The following is a 14,927-nucleotide window of genomic DNA, read 5'->3' as shown; positions in this document are numbered from 1 at the left end:
TTATCTTAACCACCTATCGCGCTTATTGCCTGTGTTTATTTCTCTGGTTCATGGGCATGTTTCAACTTGTTGGCTCCCCAAACAGACTGCGTACTCCTCGAGAACAAGGAATGTGCACCTCCACAAGGTCCGGAACGGAGCTCAGTAAACACTTCTGGGTCCACGCGAGACACAGTCAGCCAGGGCCACATTCATGTGGTGTGTTCCGTATACCATGTTATTGTGCAGGAACCCCCTGTGGTCTCAGGAGGACCACCAAGAAAGACAGGAGCAGGGACTTTGTAGAAAGAGCAACTGGAATAAGAAATACATTTCTGAGTCTTTTCTGATGATCCGGAAAACTTAAATAAAATATCTTTTTACAAAAAACCCAGAGAATTCTAATATGCCATGTCTAGAATTATCATTAAAAAAAAAATTCCGGTCTATTGCAGTGAATTCTAACACCCATCTAGGGAGAGAAAATAAGGCACAATGAAGCCTCATTGACCTAAGAAGGGTCAGCTGCATGACCCAACAAACTAATCAAAATCAGCCTGACCGACAAATACACCTGCAGCCCTGAGACAGCATTGACTTGGCAATGAGCAGCTGTAGGGCCAAAGTCTGACCGTGACTAATGCTCAGATTAGCCTGGCAGTGGGATCATTACTATCTGTCTTGAGGGTTTCATTGGTGGAGAGCTTTCTAGTACTTCCAACCCTTCTACCCTCATCTCGTTTGATCTTGACAAAGAAGACACGAGCTGGCTCCCATTTCAGAGATGAGGCAGTCAGGGCACCGAGAATGCATTTTCTTGTTCAACATCAGATAGCTAGATAGTGTATGGCCAGCACGTTAAAACACCAGTCCTCCTAACTTCCCGTCCCCTGATCTGTTGGCTTGAGAGGCCCAACCTGGGGTAGATGGGGTGAGGAAGTCAACTGGGTGCATCAGCTAGGCCAAGGCAGGTCTCACCTTTACACTTAGCATTAATTATTCTTGTTCTTCCGTGTTGCTAATTCAATATGGCAGCATTACACATGTTTGTCTGTTCTTCCCAGAGTCAACGTTAGACAGATATCTCTGGGCTGTGTCAAGGTTAACTAGATAATCCAATTAAAGTCATGCTGGTCCCAGAGCACAACTGCAAAAACAAAGTAGCTAAAGTGGAGCTCAGACTTTTAAACCCAGAGACTGCATGTGATTCTCAACCTTTCTTTTTCTAAACGTTAAGATGTTGCTGTTTCTTTATTTCTTGCTAAAGCCACTACCTCCAACTGTTAAGCAGTAGAAAGAGTATGTATTGGCCTGAGAAGAGATGGCTTCTAGCCCTAGCTCTACCGCTAATTAGCAGAACTGCCCTAAGTAAGTAACTTAACCTGGTCGAGCCTCAGTTTCCAGATCTGTGAAATGGGGACAACAGCAGTGCCTGCCTTGCCCATCTCATATGCAGGGGGTGAGGATGGAATTAGACAGGGAGCACCCACATGTCTCAGGACATCTAAGTGTCTGCCCACTGACTGTACAGGGAGCACCCACATGTCTCAGGACATCTAAGTGTCTGCTCACTGACTGTACACCCTCCAAGAGCTTATGTAGGCACTTGCTTTGTGACCTTGAGAAGTTACGGATGATGTCTGAGCCTCAGTTCCCAAGTGTGTAAATACGCTCACAATACCTACCATAATTGTGTTAAGAGGATTATAATGAGGTAATACATGGAAGGTTCTCAGTGCAGCACCCGACACAAAAGTGGGTGTCAATAAACATTTGTGTGGCCAAGGGAATGTAGTAGGAGCCAAATCTCAAAGGCCATTGGCAGACAGAGCACCGACTCCAGACGGCCTTTTCCTTCCCTGGCTCTTCCTCTCTGTCTGCTCTTCCACTTCAAAGAAGGGGCAATGGCAAAGGGAAGCGCTGTGCATGCAGACACTGATGTAAATGTCACATCGATGTAAATGTGCTGGTATCTCTTTCACCCAGGAGGCCTTCTCTAGAGACTCCTAATGGCTGGTCATGTGTTGATGATGCTTCTGTTGGGGAGCACGACGGTTGTGCTGGAGAGTGGAATCCAGTGTCCTGAAGACGCTGGCTCTCATGACACGCAGGTGTGATGGGTACAGTTGTAGCATCCTGTCCCCTTCCCACCCTCCCTTCCTGGGCCAGGATGCGTGCAAACCTCGAACAACTGTTTTCGCTCCACAATCAGAGGTCGGGATTAAAATGCAAATGAGGGGGACTAGTATACAAACTGCCACTACAGGCTGGAGGAAGAGCAGGGTGATCCTAAGGGCAGGTTCTGAAGGCATGGGGTGCAGGGACGAGAGTTCTGAGAGCTGGAAGTCAGGGGCAGAGGAGGAAACGTGCATTGGGTGAAGGAAACAGAAAAGGGAGATAGGACAAGAAAAGCAATTTCACTCGTTTCACAATTTTTCTGAAGGTTCTTCCTGACGCATTAACAGCTGTTGGAGTTTCCTCCTGCAGTCTGAGTCTATGAGGCTTGATCCATCCAAGGAGCTGGTTGTTTTGTTTTTCTAAAATGAAGCATGTGGTAAAGTCAAAACAGTGCCTCTGCCCCACATCTTGGCGGTTTGAGAGGCGGCGTGTCAACATTCCGGGAATCCCAAAATACTGAATTTTCAGTCCAGATAACAGGCTGTACAGCCAAACAAAAGGAGAAGCAGCCCCTGATTTTGGAAGTTTCAGGAGAGAGGATAGACAGAGCAAGCTGGAGCCGGTTGGGTGAGGCCTTGAGAGCCGTGAACTACATTGGACACCTTTTTAAAAAAATAAAGACAAACTTGTTTATTAAACAAGAAATACAGGTTTTTGTTTTTTTTTATAGAAACATAAGAAAATACAGAGAAGCACTAAGAAAAAAATTCCTCCTAACCTCACTGACCTGACACTGTAACATTTTTGAGCCTAGGGAGGCAAGACATCATTGATGGAGAGGAGCCTGGATTCCGGGGCCCAGCTGCCCGGTGCAAAGCCCCACTTCCCCATTTACCTGCGCAGAGGCTGCAGGTGACTTACAGCAGTCTCCCCTTATCCACAGCTTCACTTTCTATGGTTTCAGTTCCCCACAGTCAACCCCAGTCTGAATATATTAAATGGAAAATTCTAGAAATAGGCAATTCATAGGTTTTAAGTCTCATGCCGTTCTGAATAACATGATGAAGTGTCCCACCATCCCATTCAGGACATGAATCATCCCTTTGTCCAGCCTATTTGTGCTATATACGCTACCTGCCCATTAAGTATAGGAAAAAACATAGTACAGGTAGGGTTCGGTAGTATCTACGGGGTCAGGCAATCCACTGGGAGGCTTGGAATGAGTCCCCCGTGGATAAAGGGGGACGACTGTACTTAGTCTCTAGGGACCTGTTTCCTCATCTGTAAATTAGGGGTAATAATAACAACTACTTCCAAGGGTAGTTGTGAGAATTAAAGAAGCCAGTGCAGTAGTGCTTAAGACAGTCCCTGGAACATAGTAAGTACCATATACGTGATAGCTGTAAGAATAACAGTTATTAGTATAGGAAGTGTTATGTATAATACATTGCCATGAAAATAGGATTATACTGTACTCTTTTGTAACATTTTTACTCTCACGATGATCTTTTCATGAATATATTTGTTATTGATATTAGCTAAAATTGACTGCTTGCCATTGGGATAGGCCTGGCACTAAAGACTTTACAGAAGTTGGGGGCTTCCCTGGTGGCACAGTGGTTAAGAATCCGCCTGCCAACGCGGGGGGCATGGCCTCGAGCCCTGGTCTGGGAAGATCCCACATGCCGCGGTGTAACTAAACCCATGCACCACAACTACTGAGCCTGTGCTCTAGAGCCCGCAAGCCACAACTGCTGAGCCTGCGTGCCACAACTACTGAAGCCCACGCACCTAGAGCCCGTGCTCCACCAACGAGAGAAGCCACCGCGATGAGAAGCCCGTGCAACGCAACGAAGAGTAGCCCCCGCTCGCCGCAACTAGAGAAAGCCCGTGAACAGCAACGAAGACCCAACGCAGCCAAAAATAAAATAAATGAAAAATAAATAAATTTATATTAAAAAAAGATTTTACAGAAGTTATCATATTCAATCCTCACATTAACTCTGTGGGGCAAGTACTGTATTACCACTTTACAGATGAGAAAACTGAGGCTAATCAGGTTAAATAATATAAACGTACAGAGCTGGTGAGTGGCCCTCTGTCCTGCAAGGAGAAGGAAAATGAGGCCTGCTGGTAGCCTGTGCTGGCAGGATTAAAGAGGAATCGTGTTTGTGCTCAGTCCTTTTTAACCCTCAGCAGGTGTGCACGTCGGGACATCAGACTGACGGGTGTCTGGCTGACTGTTCTTGGGCTCTAGTGGCATTTTCGATTTTTACGGTGGAAATCACTCTCTGATACGAAATGGGATCTAAGGTCCCATACTGGGCTTCATTGTCTCTGAGAGCATTTTATCCAGAAGCAGATCTTCATCTTGTTCTCCAGAGGCTTTGACACAGCCATCTGGGCCACTGGCCACAGCTTCCTCACCCTTCCCTCTCCATCCCTGGGCATTCACCTCAGTCCCCAGATAGCCCTGGACCAGGTCCCAGGCATTGCCAGTGGATTGATTCAATCAGCAAGGCTTTGCTCAAACCCCACCCACGTGAAGCCCTGTTGTGGACTCTATGGCGCGCAGGAGGGGAAGGCGGCCGAGAAGACACGAGACGCGTGAAGGCAGAACTGACAGTACAGAGCTGACTCTCTGCGGCTCAGGTGACTGGCGTGAGCCCGCGTCAGCTCATCGGAAGGGTCCGGCCGTGCCGTGGGTGGGGAGTCCCGGGGATGTCGTGACCAGGGGTGTGATGGGATGACAAGTGACGTGCTAGAGACTAACCCCTGCCTCTCGATGTAGGAGTAGCTCGGAGAGGAGGAAGGAGAAGTCCCGAGATGCTGCCAGGTGCCGGCGGAGCAAGGAGACGGAGGTCTTCTACGAGCTGGCCCACGAGCTGCCCCTGCCTCACAGCGTGAGCTCCCACCTGGACAAGGCCTCCATCATGCGGCTGGCCATCAGCTTCCTGCGTACACACAAGCTCCTGTCCTCAGGTGAGGCTGCGGGCCCCCGGGCTCCTTCCCCACGTGCCCTCGCACACAGGAGGTGCCACTGGGCCAGAGTTGGAAGGCCACTGGCACAGAGGGAAGGTCTTCCTCCCCAGGAACGCGCACTCTGCAGACCTTCCACCCATAGAAACGCCGTCATTGGCTCTTCGTTCTCTTTCGTTGAACATCTTTCCAGCAGTGGCCTTTGCAGTGAGTACAGCCACGGGCTGAAGAGCAAGGGCAGGACCAGGGGAGTGCTTGGAAGCTGAGGGGACAGAGAGGGCTGCGAGGGTGAGGGCAGCTTTTGCTGGCTTCCAGTTCCCGCGCTCTGGCTGTCAGACCCACACTCCAGTCGAGGGTGAGTGAATCCTCAGGAAGCATCTTAGTGCTTATCCGCGGCCACTTTCTCCAGAGCGGAGGTGCGCCCATAGGACCTTTCCCTCTTACTAGTCAGGATGCCAGGCAAAGTATGCAGTGTCTCTGCTCTTAGTTTCCTCATCTGTTAAAAGGGGTTAAAATACTTACTGCATGGGGTGTCTTTAAGCATTAACTGAGAGAAAGTCTGTAAAGCACCAGACCCAGCCACGCTACTCACCGGGGAGCCCCTGACAGGTAACAGTCTCCCCTCAGAACCAACTAATTCTCACCTCCCCTGAGAATCTCTGCAAGTCTCAAGTTCACAAAACTTTTTTTATCCCCTTAGAGCTCACCTTCTTCAAAATACCATTTCCTGTTAGTCCTGACCAGAAAGAGGTGTCCTGGGGATTCTGCCAGTGTCAGGTCTGATGCGACAGGCCCTTCTAGTCTGCCAGTTTCTTAACAAAACCAGGCAGCAGGCAGTGCCCCTCCGCACCCCACCTGGCTGTGGCACTGCAGGTGGCAGCATCCAAGGTGGTGAGTGGAGGAGGAGGGGCAAGGGAAGGTCCTCTCGTGCTGGCTTTTCAGTGTTCCCGAGTGAGCCGCGTGCCTTGGAGTGGGGTTGACTCTGCCATCCTGTTATGAAGTGGCTATTCTGGGAAAGAAACCCAGAGCAGAGGGAATCTAGTGTGAGGCAGGGAGGCCAGACCGGCATGTGCTATTCCGGGCCCTGGAGCACAGGAAGGATATGGGGGGAAGACTTTCAGAAAGTAGGACAACAGCTCAGTGGATCCAAGGGTTGGAGGGCTAACCCTGGACTGCAAATCTAAGAGTCTCGAGAAAGAGCAGACGGGAGGGCGAGAACCCAGGGCAGAGACTTGCTCTATAAATACTTTGAAAGAAACAGGGCAAGGCAATGGCAGACTTGTCACCCTAGATGCTACAGGAAGAGGGAACTATGGGCTGAAGTATAAGAAAGGCTTGGACATGCCATCGCAGGACACGTGTGTACTTTTCTCCTTTAAAGAAGTTTGTCCTCCAGGACAGGTGAGGGCAGTGTCCGGTAGTGTTGGAATCATCTTTACATCTGCACAGAGTAGGGAGTGGAGGACTTAATGACTAAACGGAGACCCCTTCCCCACACCCAGAAGCATCTCAGCTTCCCTGTTACAATGCTTGGGATTCCCCTCTTAGACACCGATTTCTTTGGGTTTGTCGCTGCTTCCTTCCACCACCACCCCCGCTGTTCCTCCACCAGCAGGGAGCCCCGAAAGGAGTAATACATTAATCCTGGGACATCTCTCTGATTGAATTTGGACTTGTAGGATGTTTCTCCTCATTTCACAGATGATGAAAAGTGAGGCACAGCAAAGTTAAGGTTGCTCCAAGTCACACATTTAGCGCCTGGAGTTCCAGTCCTTTTGAATCCATGGGAAGAGAGACATGGAGGGCAGGAGCATTCTGCAAACCTGGCCAGGCGGAGATGTCCATGAGGGCTGAGGACTGGGGGAAGGGGAGGGTTCTCCCCTGGAGGAGGAACCAAAGTTAAACAGGCACCAGGGACTGGCCCTGAGCATTGGGGTCTGCAGGAGGTCCTCACACACTCAGTGACTGTTTCTACCCTTGCTCTTGGTGCACGGCCTTGGTTTCCGAGCTCTCCCATGCATAACCGTCCCCCTCAGTGGTTCAGGGTTGGCTTGGACAGGACACATATTGGAGGCTCTGAGCACATCTGCCTGCATGTGTGCTGGCGTGAACCCCCTGTGTGCCAGATATGCCCAGGGAGATAGGACCAGAGTGGCCACAGCGAGACATCAACACATCCCCTCCCAGGGCGGTTGCAAGTGTGGAAGCAAAGTGCCTGTGCTCTGGCTGGGCTTGGCCCTGGACTGACCAGAGCCCTCAGCGTGTCAGCTCTGGTCCTCTCAGTCCCGAGGAAAGAAATTACAGAAAAGGATAAAAAGTGTCCACATTTGGCCATCTGGTCTGGGTGTCCTTGAAGGAGCAGTTCTCATAAAACATGCATCACCTGGGGGAGGAGGAGGTGGATGGCTTTCTGTGCCTTCTCTTCCAGGCCACTGCCACACATTCTTTAGACCAATTGTTGTTATCGTTTTTAGGAATTGTATGCGAGACAGGATCTTGTTCTTTTTAAATCACATTTTGCTTCTTTAAAACATGCAATGCAGCGAAAAGGAGTACAGGATTTGTGGACAGTTGGACCTGCCCTGGAACCTCAGTCGGGCTGCCTTCCTTCTCTGCAGCCTTGTGAAAACCTCTTGACTACCTTTGAGCTTTACTTTCTCATCCGCACAAAGAGGATACCAGTACTTACCGTGGACATTGGATATGAAAGCCCTTTTCCTCTTGCCTGCCACATATGGGCTCTCAGTAAGTTATAGCTTAAGAGATAAAACTTACTATGAACAAGCAAATTGATTTATAATAAGAGTAGTCTTCTGGGAAAAATGATGTAAATGAAAACCCAGTGTAAACCCTTACTGTCCTCTTACCACCTTCTAGCAATTTCTAGCAAAATGCAGAGTTGCCAAGCTTTCCCAAGTCAAAACAAACCACAGATCCATTATTGAAGCATTTCTAACAAAGGTGAGCGCCGATGTTGGCTCACTTTATGATAGGAAATAGCTGGTTGCATACTTCAGAGTTCAAAAGGCTAAAAAAGACCAGGTTTTGCTTTAGAAAAGTTTCTTCTTTACTTAGTAACACGTTTCCCTTTGATTTTCACAGTAGGCTGTTCTGTGTGGGAATGTTGGAGAGGAAACCTCAATGCTGAGAAATTCAGGCTGGGAGTCTGGGCGGCCGATTGAGATTTGTATCACAGGAAGCAAACTGAAACAATAGCTTTATGATATTAGCTTCCACGCTGGGCCGAGAACAGAACACACTCTGACGGGAACATCAGTGGAAATACCACTTGATTGTCTTAAATCCTCTTTCAAGAGGAGCTCCGCAAACTGTAACCAGATGAGGTTCACTCCTGCATTCAGAGAGCCTTAAACAGTGGTAGCTATGCAGAGCTGGCTTTTCACTATAAAATTGATTTTTGGCTTCCCCCATACTCATAGGAGGTAAAATCAAATTCATTTTACATGAGAGCTAGAGGTCAGTGTGCAGCAAGCTTTCTAAGACAAATGTCAGGTTTATTATTAATTCACTGGCATTTGCTTAGTGAAGACATCAGTCTTAACAAGAGATTATGATTTCCTCGTCTCTAGACTACTAAGGGAAAGACACTAAAATGTGGGACAAGTGATTTTAGTTTTTTGCCGTGACCTTTTCATGCAGGAGAGAGTGAGACCAGAGGGAAAATTGTGGAGGCAGATATGGTTTCTGGTGCCCTCTTAGGTCCCCCCGTTCGGACTTCTTTTCCCAGGCTTTCACCTCTACTTTTTTGTTTTTTTCCTGTCTCACCCCCTTGCCCCACTCACCTTCCAAACCAAGGCCTTTTTCTGTCCTGTTTGGTGAAGAGCTGAGAGGCTGATTCATGCCAGAATGTTAATGGCTGAGAGCAGCTAATCGTACAATCTCTTCTAGAGATGCTTTGTTCAGATCATTCCCTTAACTTAAACCAAAAAACTCTGGTCAGTCAGCAGGTATGTACTGACCCCAGCCCAGCACAACATCTTATGAAGGGTAACACAGAGAAGTGAGATAGGATAGTAAGTTATGCACAGAATAAAGGAATGAATTTCTAATGGTGGACTTTCAAAGCCCTTTGGGAGGCCTGCAAGGTCAGATAAAACACAGTGCCTTCTGCCAAAGATGTGAGGGTAGCCCAAGCCTACTACCAGGCAATGGTGGAGTTTAAAGGTGGGGCTAATGACCCAGTAAGTGATTCGAAAATAGTTTCCTCGGGCTTCCCTGGTGGCGCAGTGGTTGAGAGTCCGCCTGCCGATGCAGGGGACACGGGTTCGTGCCCCGGTCCGGGAAGATCCCACATGCCGCGGAGCGGCTGGGCCCGTGAGCCATGGCCGCTGAGCCTGCGCGTCCGGAGCCTGTGCTCCGCAACGGGAGAGGCCACAGCAGTGAGAGGCCCGCGTACCGCAAAAAAAAAAAAAAAAAAAAAAAAGTAGTTTCCTCATGGCTTGACTGGGTCTGCTTTTGCAGTCAGCACAGCCAGGGCTGGGTGTAGTTGTGGGTCTGTGGGCCGGAGGGAAGAATTGGTGTAAAAGGAAAGCCCTTTCGTTGATAACTACCCGGTGACACATCTGCACAGCACATCTGCGCCAGGAGGATCACATCAGGGTGGTTTGAAGACCAGTCAAAACACTCCTGGGACTTCCCAGACTAGGAACAGAGGTAAAATAACCCTGGTGGAATAAAAATGCACCCTGACCAGCAGCCCTGGGACGATCTGGTCCCAGAGGCCCGGTCAGGAGCGTTTGCCCTGCCACCTGCCCGCTCGCCCCAGACGCCCAGCTCCTGCTGCCCCTCGGGTCCCGTCCCCCCTCCACCCCCCGCGTGGTGCTGCCTGAAGGAAATGCGCGGTGCTCCGGAAAAAGTGCTCCGAAACCTCAGCCCGCGCATATCCTGGCTGTGGGGAGTCATCAAAGCCTGTTTACCGGGGCTATTTTTAGCATTAAAGAACCGTGTTGTGCTCCTGGGCCCAGCATGCTGCATCTCTGCGGAGGGCCTCTGATCTGCATGAGCCACCTCTCTGCTTTGGGGTCAGACCCTGAAGGGCCCTGGGAAGCAAGTAACTGAGACCTGGAGCCCGAGGCAATTTAAAGGACCCTGCCGAGGGTTTGTGGAGCGCCTACCGTGGGTTCCTCTTTATTCGGCACCGGCGGTCTCTTCTGGATTGTTGCGCAGCCTTACGGCGGTTCATCTTTCTCGTCCCCACCAGTCTGTGGATTCCTTGAGGGAAAGGATGCTCTTACACCCGACTTTCCCCAGGACAGGCCTGAGCATCTAGTAAGCGTCACTTGTTGACAGATGACCTGACTGCTTCGTGCCCAGCGTGGGGCAGACGTGTAGCAGGAGCGCAGTAACTGCGTAGTGAATGAGGGAATTTTCTGTGTGCTTAGCACTGAGTCAGAGATCAATGATCCCATCAGAAGATGTGATGCTCCCGAGAAAGGGCAGAGGAGAAGGCAGAGCCGACTTCAGCCGGATGATGTGCCTGAGCCTCCGGCCCCTCGGGTGAAGGGCTGCATCCGGCCCCGCAGTTTCCACCCTCAGCTCCAAGCTGACAGCACGCTGGCCAGGTTCCTTCCGAAGCCCCCAGGAGTACAGGCAGGTGCTGCGGCAGCAAAGCCTCCCACAGACGAAAGAGGCCTTGCTGTCCCAGGGTTCCTGGGGGCCGGCCTGCTGGCTTCCTGGCCCCCCAGCCCTGGTGGCTTCAGTTCCAAGATGTTCTGTTTCCATTCGTGGGCCCTGTGCACCCCTCTCCCTCCCTCCTGGAGGCCAGCTGGCCAGCTGCTACAGCCAATTTCGCCACCTCCTGGAAGCAAGTGTACTGGGCACGGATGGAAACCAGTTTGACTGTGTCGGAACTGTTAAAAAACAGGAAATTTTAAGCAGAACTATTTCCTCTGGGCCTAGTTAACCCAAATAGGGTTGTCTTGGGATTACTCCAGATTTTGAAGTCAGTGTTGCCACTGAGATCAAAGACATTGAAGAGAAGAAAATCTCAATAGGCCAGAAATCACAGGGCTGGCCTCTGCTGTCTGGAGAAGGTGCTCACCTCTCTGGTGTGATTTTTAACAGTGCTGAAAACCTCTCCTCACCCATCCCCCAAATAGGTCACCACCTGCCAAACTTGGTTTTCCCGGCATTAGGGTTGCTCGTAGGACCTTGAGTTAAGGCAGTGATTCTCCACCTGTGGTCTTAGGGCCACCAGCATCCACATCACATGAGAACTTGTTAGAAAAGCACATTCTCAGCCCCCAGCCTGAGACCTACCGACTCAGGAACTCTGGGCAGGGGGCACATCCAGGGTGGCTCCGTGACTCTGTGTGACCTGTGCGGTCCCGCACAGGAGGGTCCTGGGCATGGTTTAATGTTTCAACAAGAGGCCCCACATTCTTACTTTGCCCTGGGCTTGGAAATCCTTGTTTTAGCAAGTTTTCTTGGTGGTTCCGGTGCACGCTCCAATTTGAAAGCACTGAGTCAAGTCATGGTCTCTCCTGCAGCCCTTGTTTAAATATAGGTGTTAACCCAGAGCACGAACGTTGGCCAAGGCACCACCCACACCTGGAACTTTGGTTCACTATCATCAGTTCAGTTAACCAGTTAGATGGCAGGCGCCCGAAGCAGGGATCAAGTGTGGGTATGTGTGTGGTAAAAAGGCCATTCCCAGACAGTCTCCCCTCCCATAGGCTAGCCACCTGAATCAGGTTATGAAGAGGAAAGAATGTCCCTCATTCCATTCTACCATTTTAGCAAAACAGGGAAGTCACTAGGCTAGTACTCACTCTGTATGGCCCAACTCTTGGCTCTAAAGGCTCGCCTGTCCCTGGGCAGCATGAGTGACCTCGGCACATTCACTGACCCTGTGTCCTGAAGGTGGATGGTCCACAGTGGTGCCACTGGGGCCCCTTGGTAGGAACATCTTCTAATTTGGATTTGTTCTTCTTGAGAAATAACAGCATATGGCCCAGAGCTTAAATTTAGGAGCTCAAGGGAAAAGAGAAAAGAGAACCAAATAAATCCAGTGCCCTTCCAGAAAGACCCTTGAACCTCATTTCACAGCATCCATGTGTCCCTTGCCACGTGGCCCATAAATGCATTGCATTTTACATTCCCTAGAGCAGTCTCAGCTTGAAAGACTCCTTTTTTTTAGTTAAGCGAATGTTAACGTTTGTAAGTGACAAATTATTCTCTCATCCTCTTGTTCTGTAAATTAAGGGAGGCATACTGGGCTTGATGTTTGTACTGGATGAATACAGATTTTTATAAGTGAATGTATATTTGGAGTTAAATAATGAGCTAGGAGAAGCAGGGCTGAAATAAAGTCTGTGGTCTGAGCCATAACAGCCAAGGGTCTGGGGCCTGAGAGCTGCATTTGCTGGGACAAGAGCTGAGTCTGCCTTTTGCACACAGCAGAGGTATACTTCATAGGCCAGGGTTCCTCAAAGCGCTTGGCTGGGGAGTGGACGCCTTCCCAGGTTGCCCCTAGCGACCACCTCTGCAGCCTGCCACCAGCACAGCAGCAGCCGCTGCCTCACGTGGCTTCACACCTCTGGTCCTCACTCCAAACCGCCTTGCATGCCACTGCCAGATGAATCTCCCCAAAGCCGTGGTCTGAGATGCCACTGCTCCAGGCCACTGGACCCACGTCGTGAGGCCAGTCGATAAGTCTGGGAAATGGACCCTCCTCTCCAGCCAGGTGGACCTGTTCTCCGTCCCTGGAGGGAGGTTTCTCCAGGCTCTGCCACCTCCATGCTTTCCAGCGTCGGCCCAACCCACTAGGCCCAGAAAGCCCTCCTTTCATTTCACAGAGTGAGATCCCTGTTTTTCACGCGTGTCTTCAAATGCCCTTCTTTAAACAGTTGTCTCTGACCATCCCAAAGCGACCCCCTCTTCCTATGAACCCTTCAGCACTTACTGTCTGTATGCCTCTTGGGTGCCCAATTCTGTCAACCTGAAGTTTTTACTTAATTTGTGTCTCTGTGTGCCACGCAGCCCCCGTCCAGGTTTTGAGCAATCTGAAGGCGGTGACAGTGTCATAGAGGGGCAGAAGGGAGAGAGGATCATGATAGTTGGTACGTTTTAGGCATTTTACATACGTATTTAATCCTTACAACTCAAAGAGATGGGAATTATTATCTCTATTTAGCTGATGAGGAGACTAATATTCAAAAAGGTTGTTACTTACGCAGAGTCATAATAGCCTAACGGGAGGAACAGTCCAAAGCCTATGAGTGGTTACGAGTGTGGCTTCTGTATTCAGCTGCCTGAGTCCACTAGCCACAACCTCTATAACCTTGGGCAGATGACTTAACCTCTCCAGGCCTCATCTGTAAGATGAGACAAAAAAATAGTACTTGCCCCACAGGTGTCTTGAAGATTATATAGCATGCTCAGTGCAGTACCTGATGTGCTGTCCTTGTTCAACATCCATTAGGGAAAATTATTGGGCTGACTACTCCTGTAACTGCCTTTGCCTCTGTGACCACGACTGCTGCCACTGCCACTGGTACCACAAGTATGCGGCCACAACAGCCGTACTGCCCGCAAAGCTCCTGTCAGGGTGTCCTCTGTGCAGTGGGTTCATCAGATGCCTGCTGCTTGAGCCTGTGGTGGACACTTGGATGGTGGGCAGTGTGCGTTTCCAGAAAAATCCACGTACTGCCTTTGAGCCATCCCTGGCAGACATCCGTCCGTGCCAGTCACATCTGCTTTAACACATTGATGCAAGCCGTCCAACCCTGTCTCTTTCCAGTTTGCTCTGAAAGTGAGCCTGAAGCTGAGGCGGACCAGCAGATGGACAACTTGTACCTGAAAGCCTTGGAGGGCTTCATTGCCGTCGTGACCCAAGATGGCGACATGATCTTTCTGTCAGAAAACATCAGCAAGTTCATGGGACTCACACAGGTGACACCCTCCTCTGGCTCTTTCAGAAAGGGAGGGAAAGCGTTTCCACTTGGGGGTAGAAATTAGCGGAAGGTTCTGATCACCTCCCTCCTGACCTGTCCTTGCATATGCCCACCCTGCTTCTCTCTGACTTCAAGCCTCAAACCTCAGGAACACACTGAGAACCCCTGGCATTGGGCTTAGCATTGCTGATGGCCACTCTGGTGGACAGCTCTGCCGACTGGATTAACAGAACCACCCTTGTGAACCACATCCATCGTGAAGTCTGTTACACTGGTGTGTCTGTGGACCTGTGGAGTGGAACTTGAGAAGACCTGATTTAGCCTCCTCCCTCTCTCCAAGTGTGAAAAGGGGGCCCAGCTTCCTCTTGGAGACTTCTTCTTCAGTGTTAGGAATAATGAAGCCCAACCTTGTTTTGAAACAGGTGGAGCTAACAGGGCACAGTATCTTTGACTTCACTCATCCCTGTGACCACGAGGAGATCCGTGAGAACCTGAGTCTCAAAAATGGTAACGTATTCTTCATTGCGTTTTTTTCTTTTCACACCACCTGGGAGGGGATCTGCCTTACCTTTGTCTGCAAATGTAGGACGGTTGGAACATGGCCATCATGATCTAAAAACACTGACATCCATAAAAAACCCAGCAGAGCCTAGGAGATGAGATCGAGGGCCCTGGAAGGACCTAGTACTCAGAAGGATCTCCTGCTGGCTCTTCCTGGGGCCTGATGTCACACTCCTAGGGCACTCCTTCAGGTTAGGACACTGTCTCCAGAAGGTTTCATCACCTGAGCATCCAGCATCTCTGCCAAATGACACCACCCAAACCAATCAGCTCATCTGTGCCAAAACGTTCATGGGAACCATTGTGGTTGTCCCTAGGACAGTTGTGTAACAGACTGCCCCAAACATAGTGGCTTAAACAGTACTTTTATTAGCT

The 14,927-nt window shown here is 50.0% G+C and overlaps 1 protein-coding gene across 2 annotated transcripts in view; it reads left to right on the top strand.

Annotated features, from left to right (window-relative positions):
• EPAS1 (endothelial PAS domain protein 1) overlaps window positions 1-14,927 on the top strand; it is an 88,811-nt gene that overhangs the window by 44,396 nt on the left and 29,488 nt on the right. For both annotated transcript variants that reach the window (XM_060026690.1, XM_060026689.1), the window contains exons 2-4: window positions 4,889-5,079; window positions 13,838-13,989; window positions 14,414-14,498. In XM_060026690.1, coding sequence (XP_059882673.1) covers window positions 4,889-5,079; window positions 13,838-13,989; window positions 14,414-14,498 — 428 coding nt within the window. The remainder of the gene's footprint in view (window positions 1-4,888; window positions 5,080-13,837; window positions 13,990-14,413; window positions 14,499-14,927) is intronic.

This window comes from Delphinus delphis, chromosome 12, assembly GCF_949987515.2.
Source record: "Delphinus delphis chromosome 12, mDelDel1.2, whole genome shotgun sequence".
Classification (NCBI taxonomy): Eukaryota; Metazoa; Chordata; class Mammalia; order Artiodactyla; family Delphinidae; genus Delphinus; species Delphinus delphis.
The sequence above is the reverse complement of the archived record's forward strand: the minus strand, read 5'-3'. Positions and strand labels throughout refer to the sequence as shown.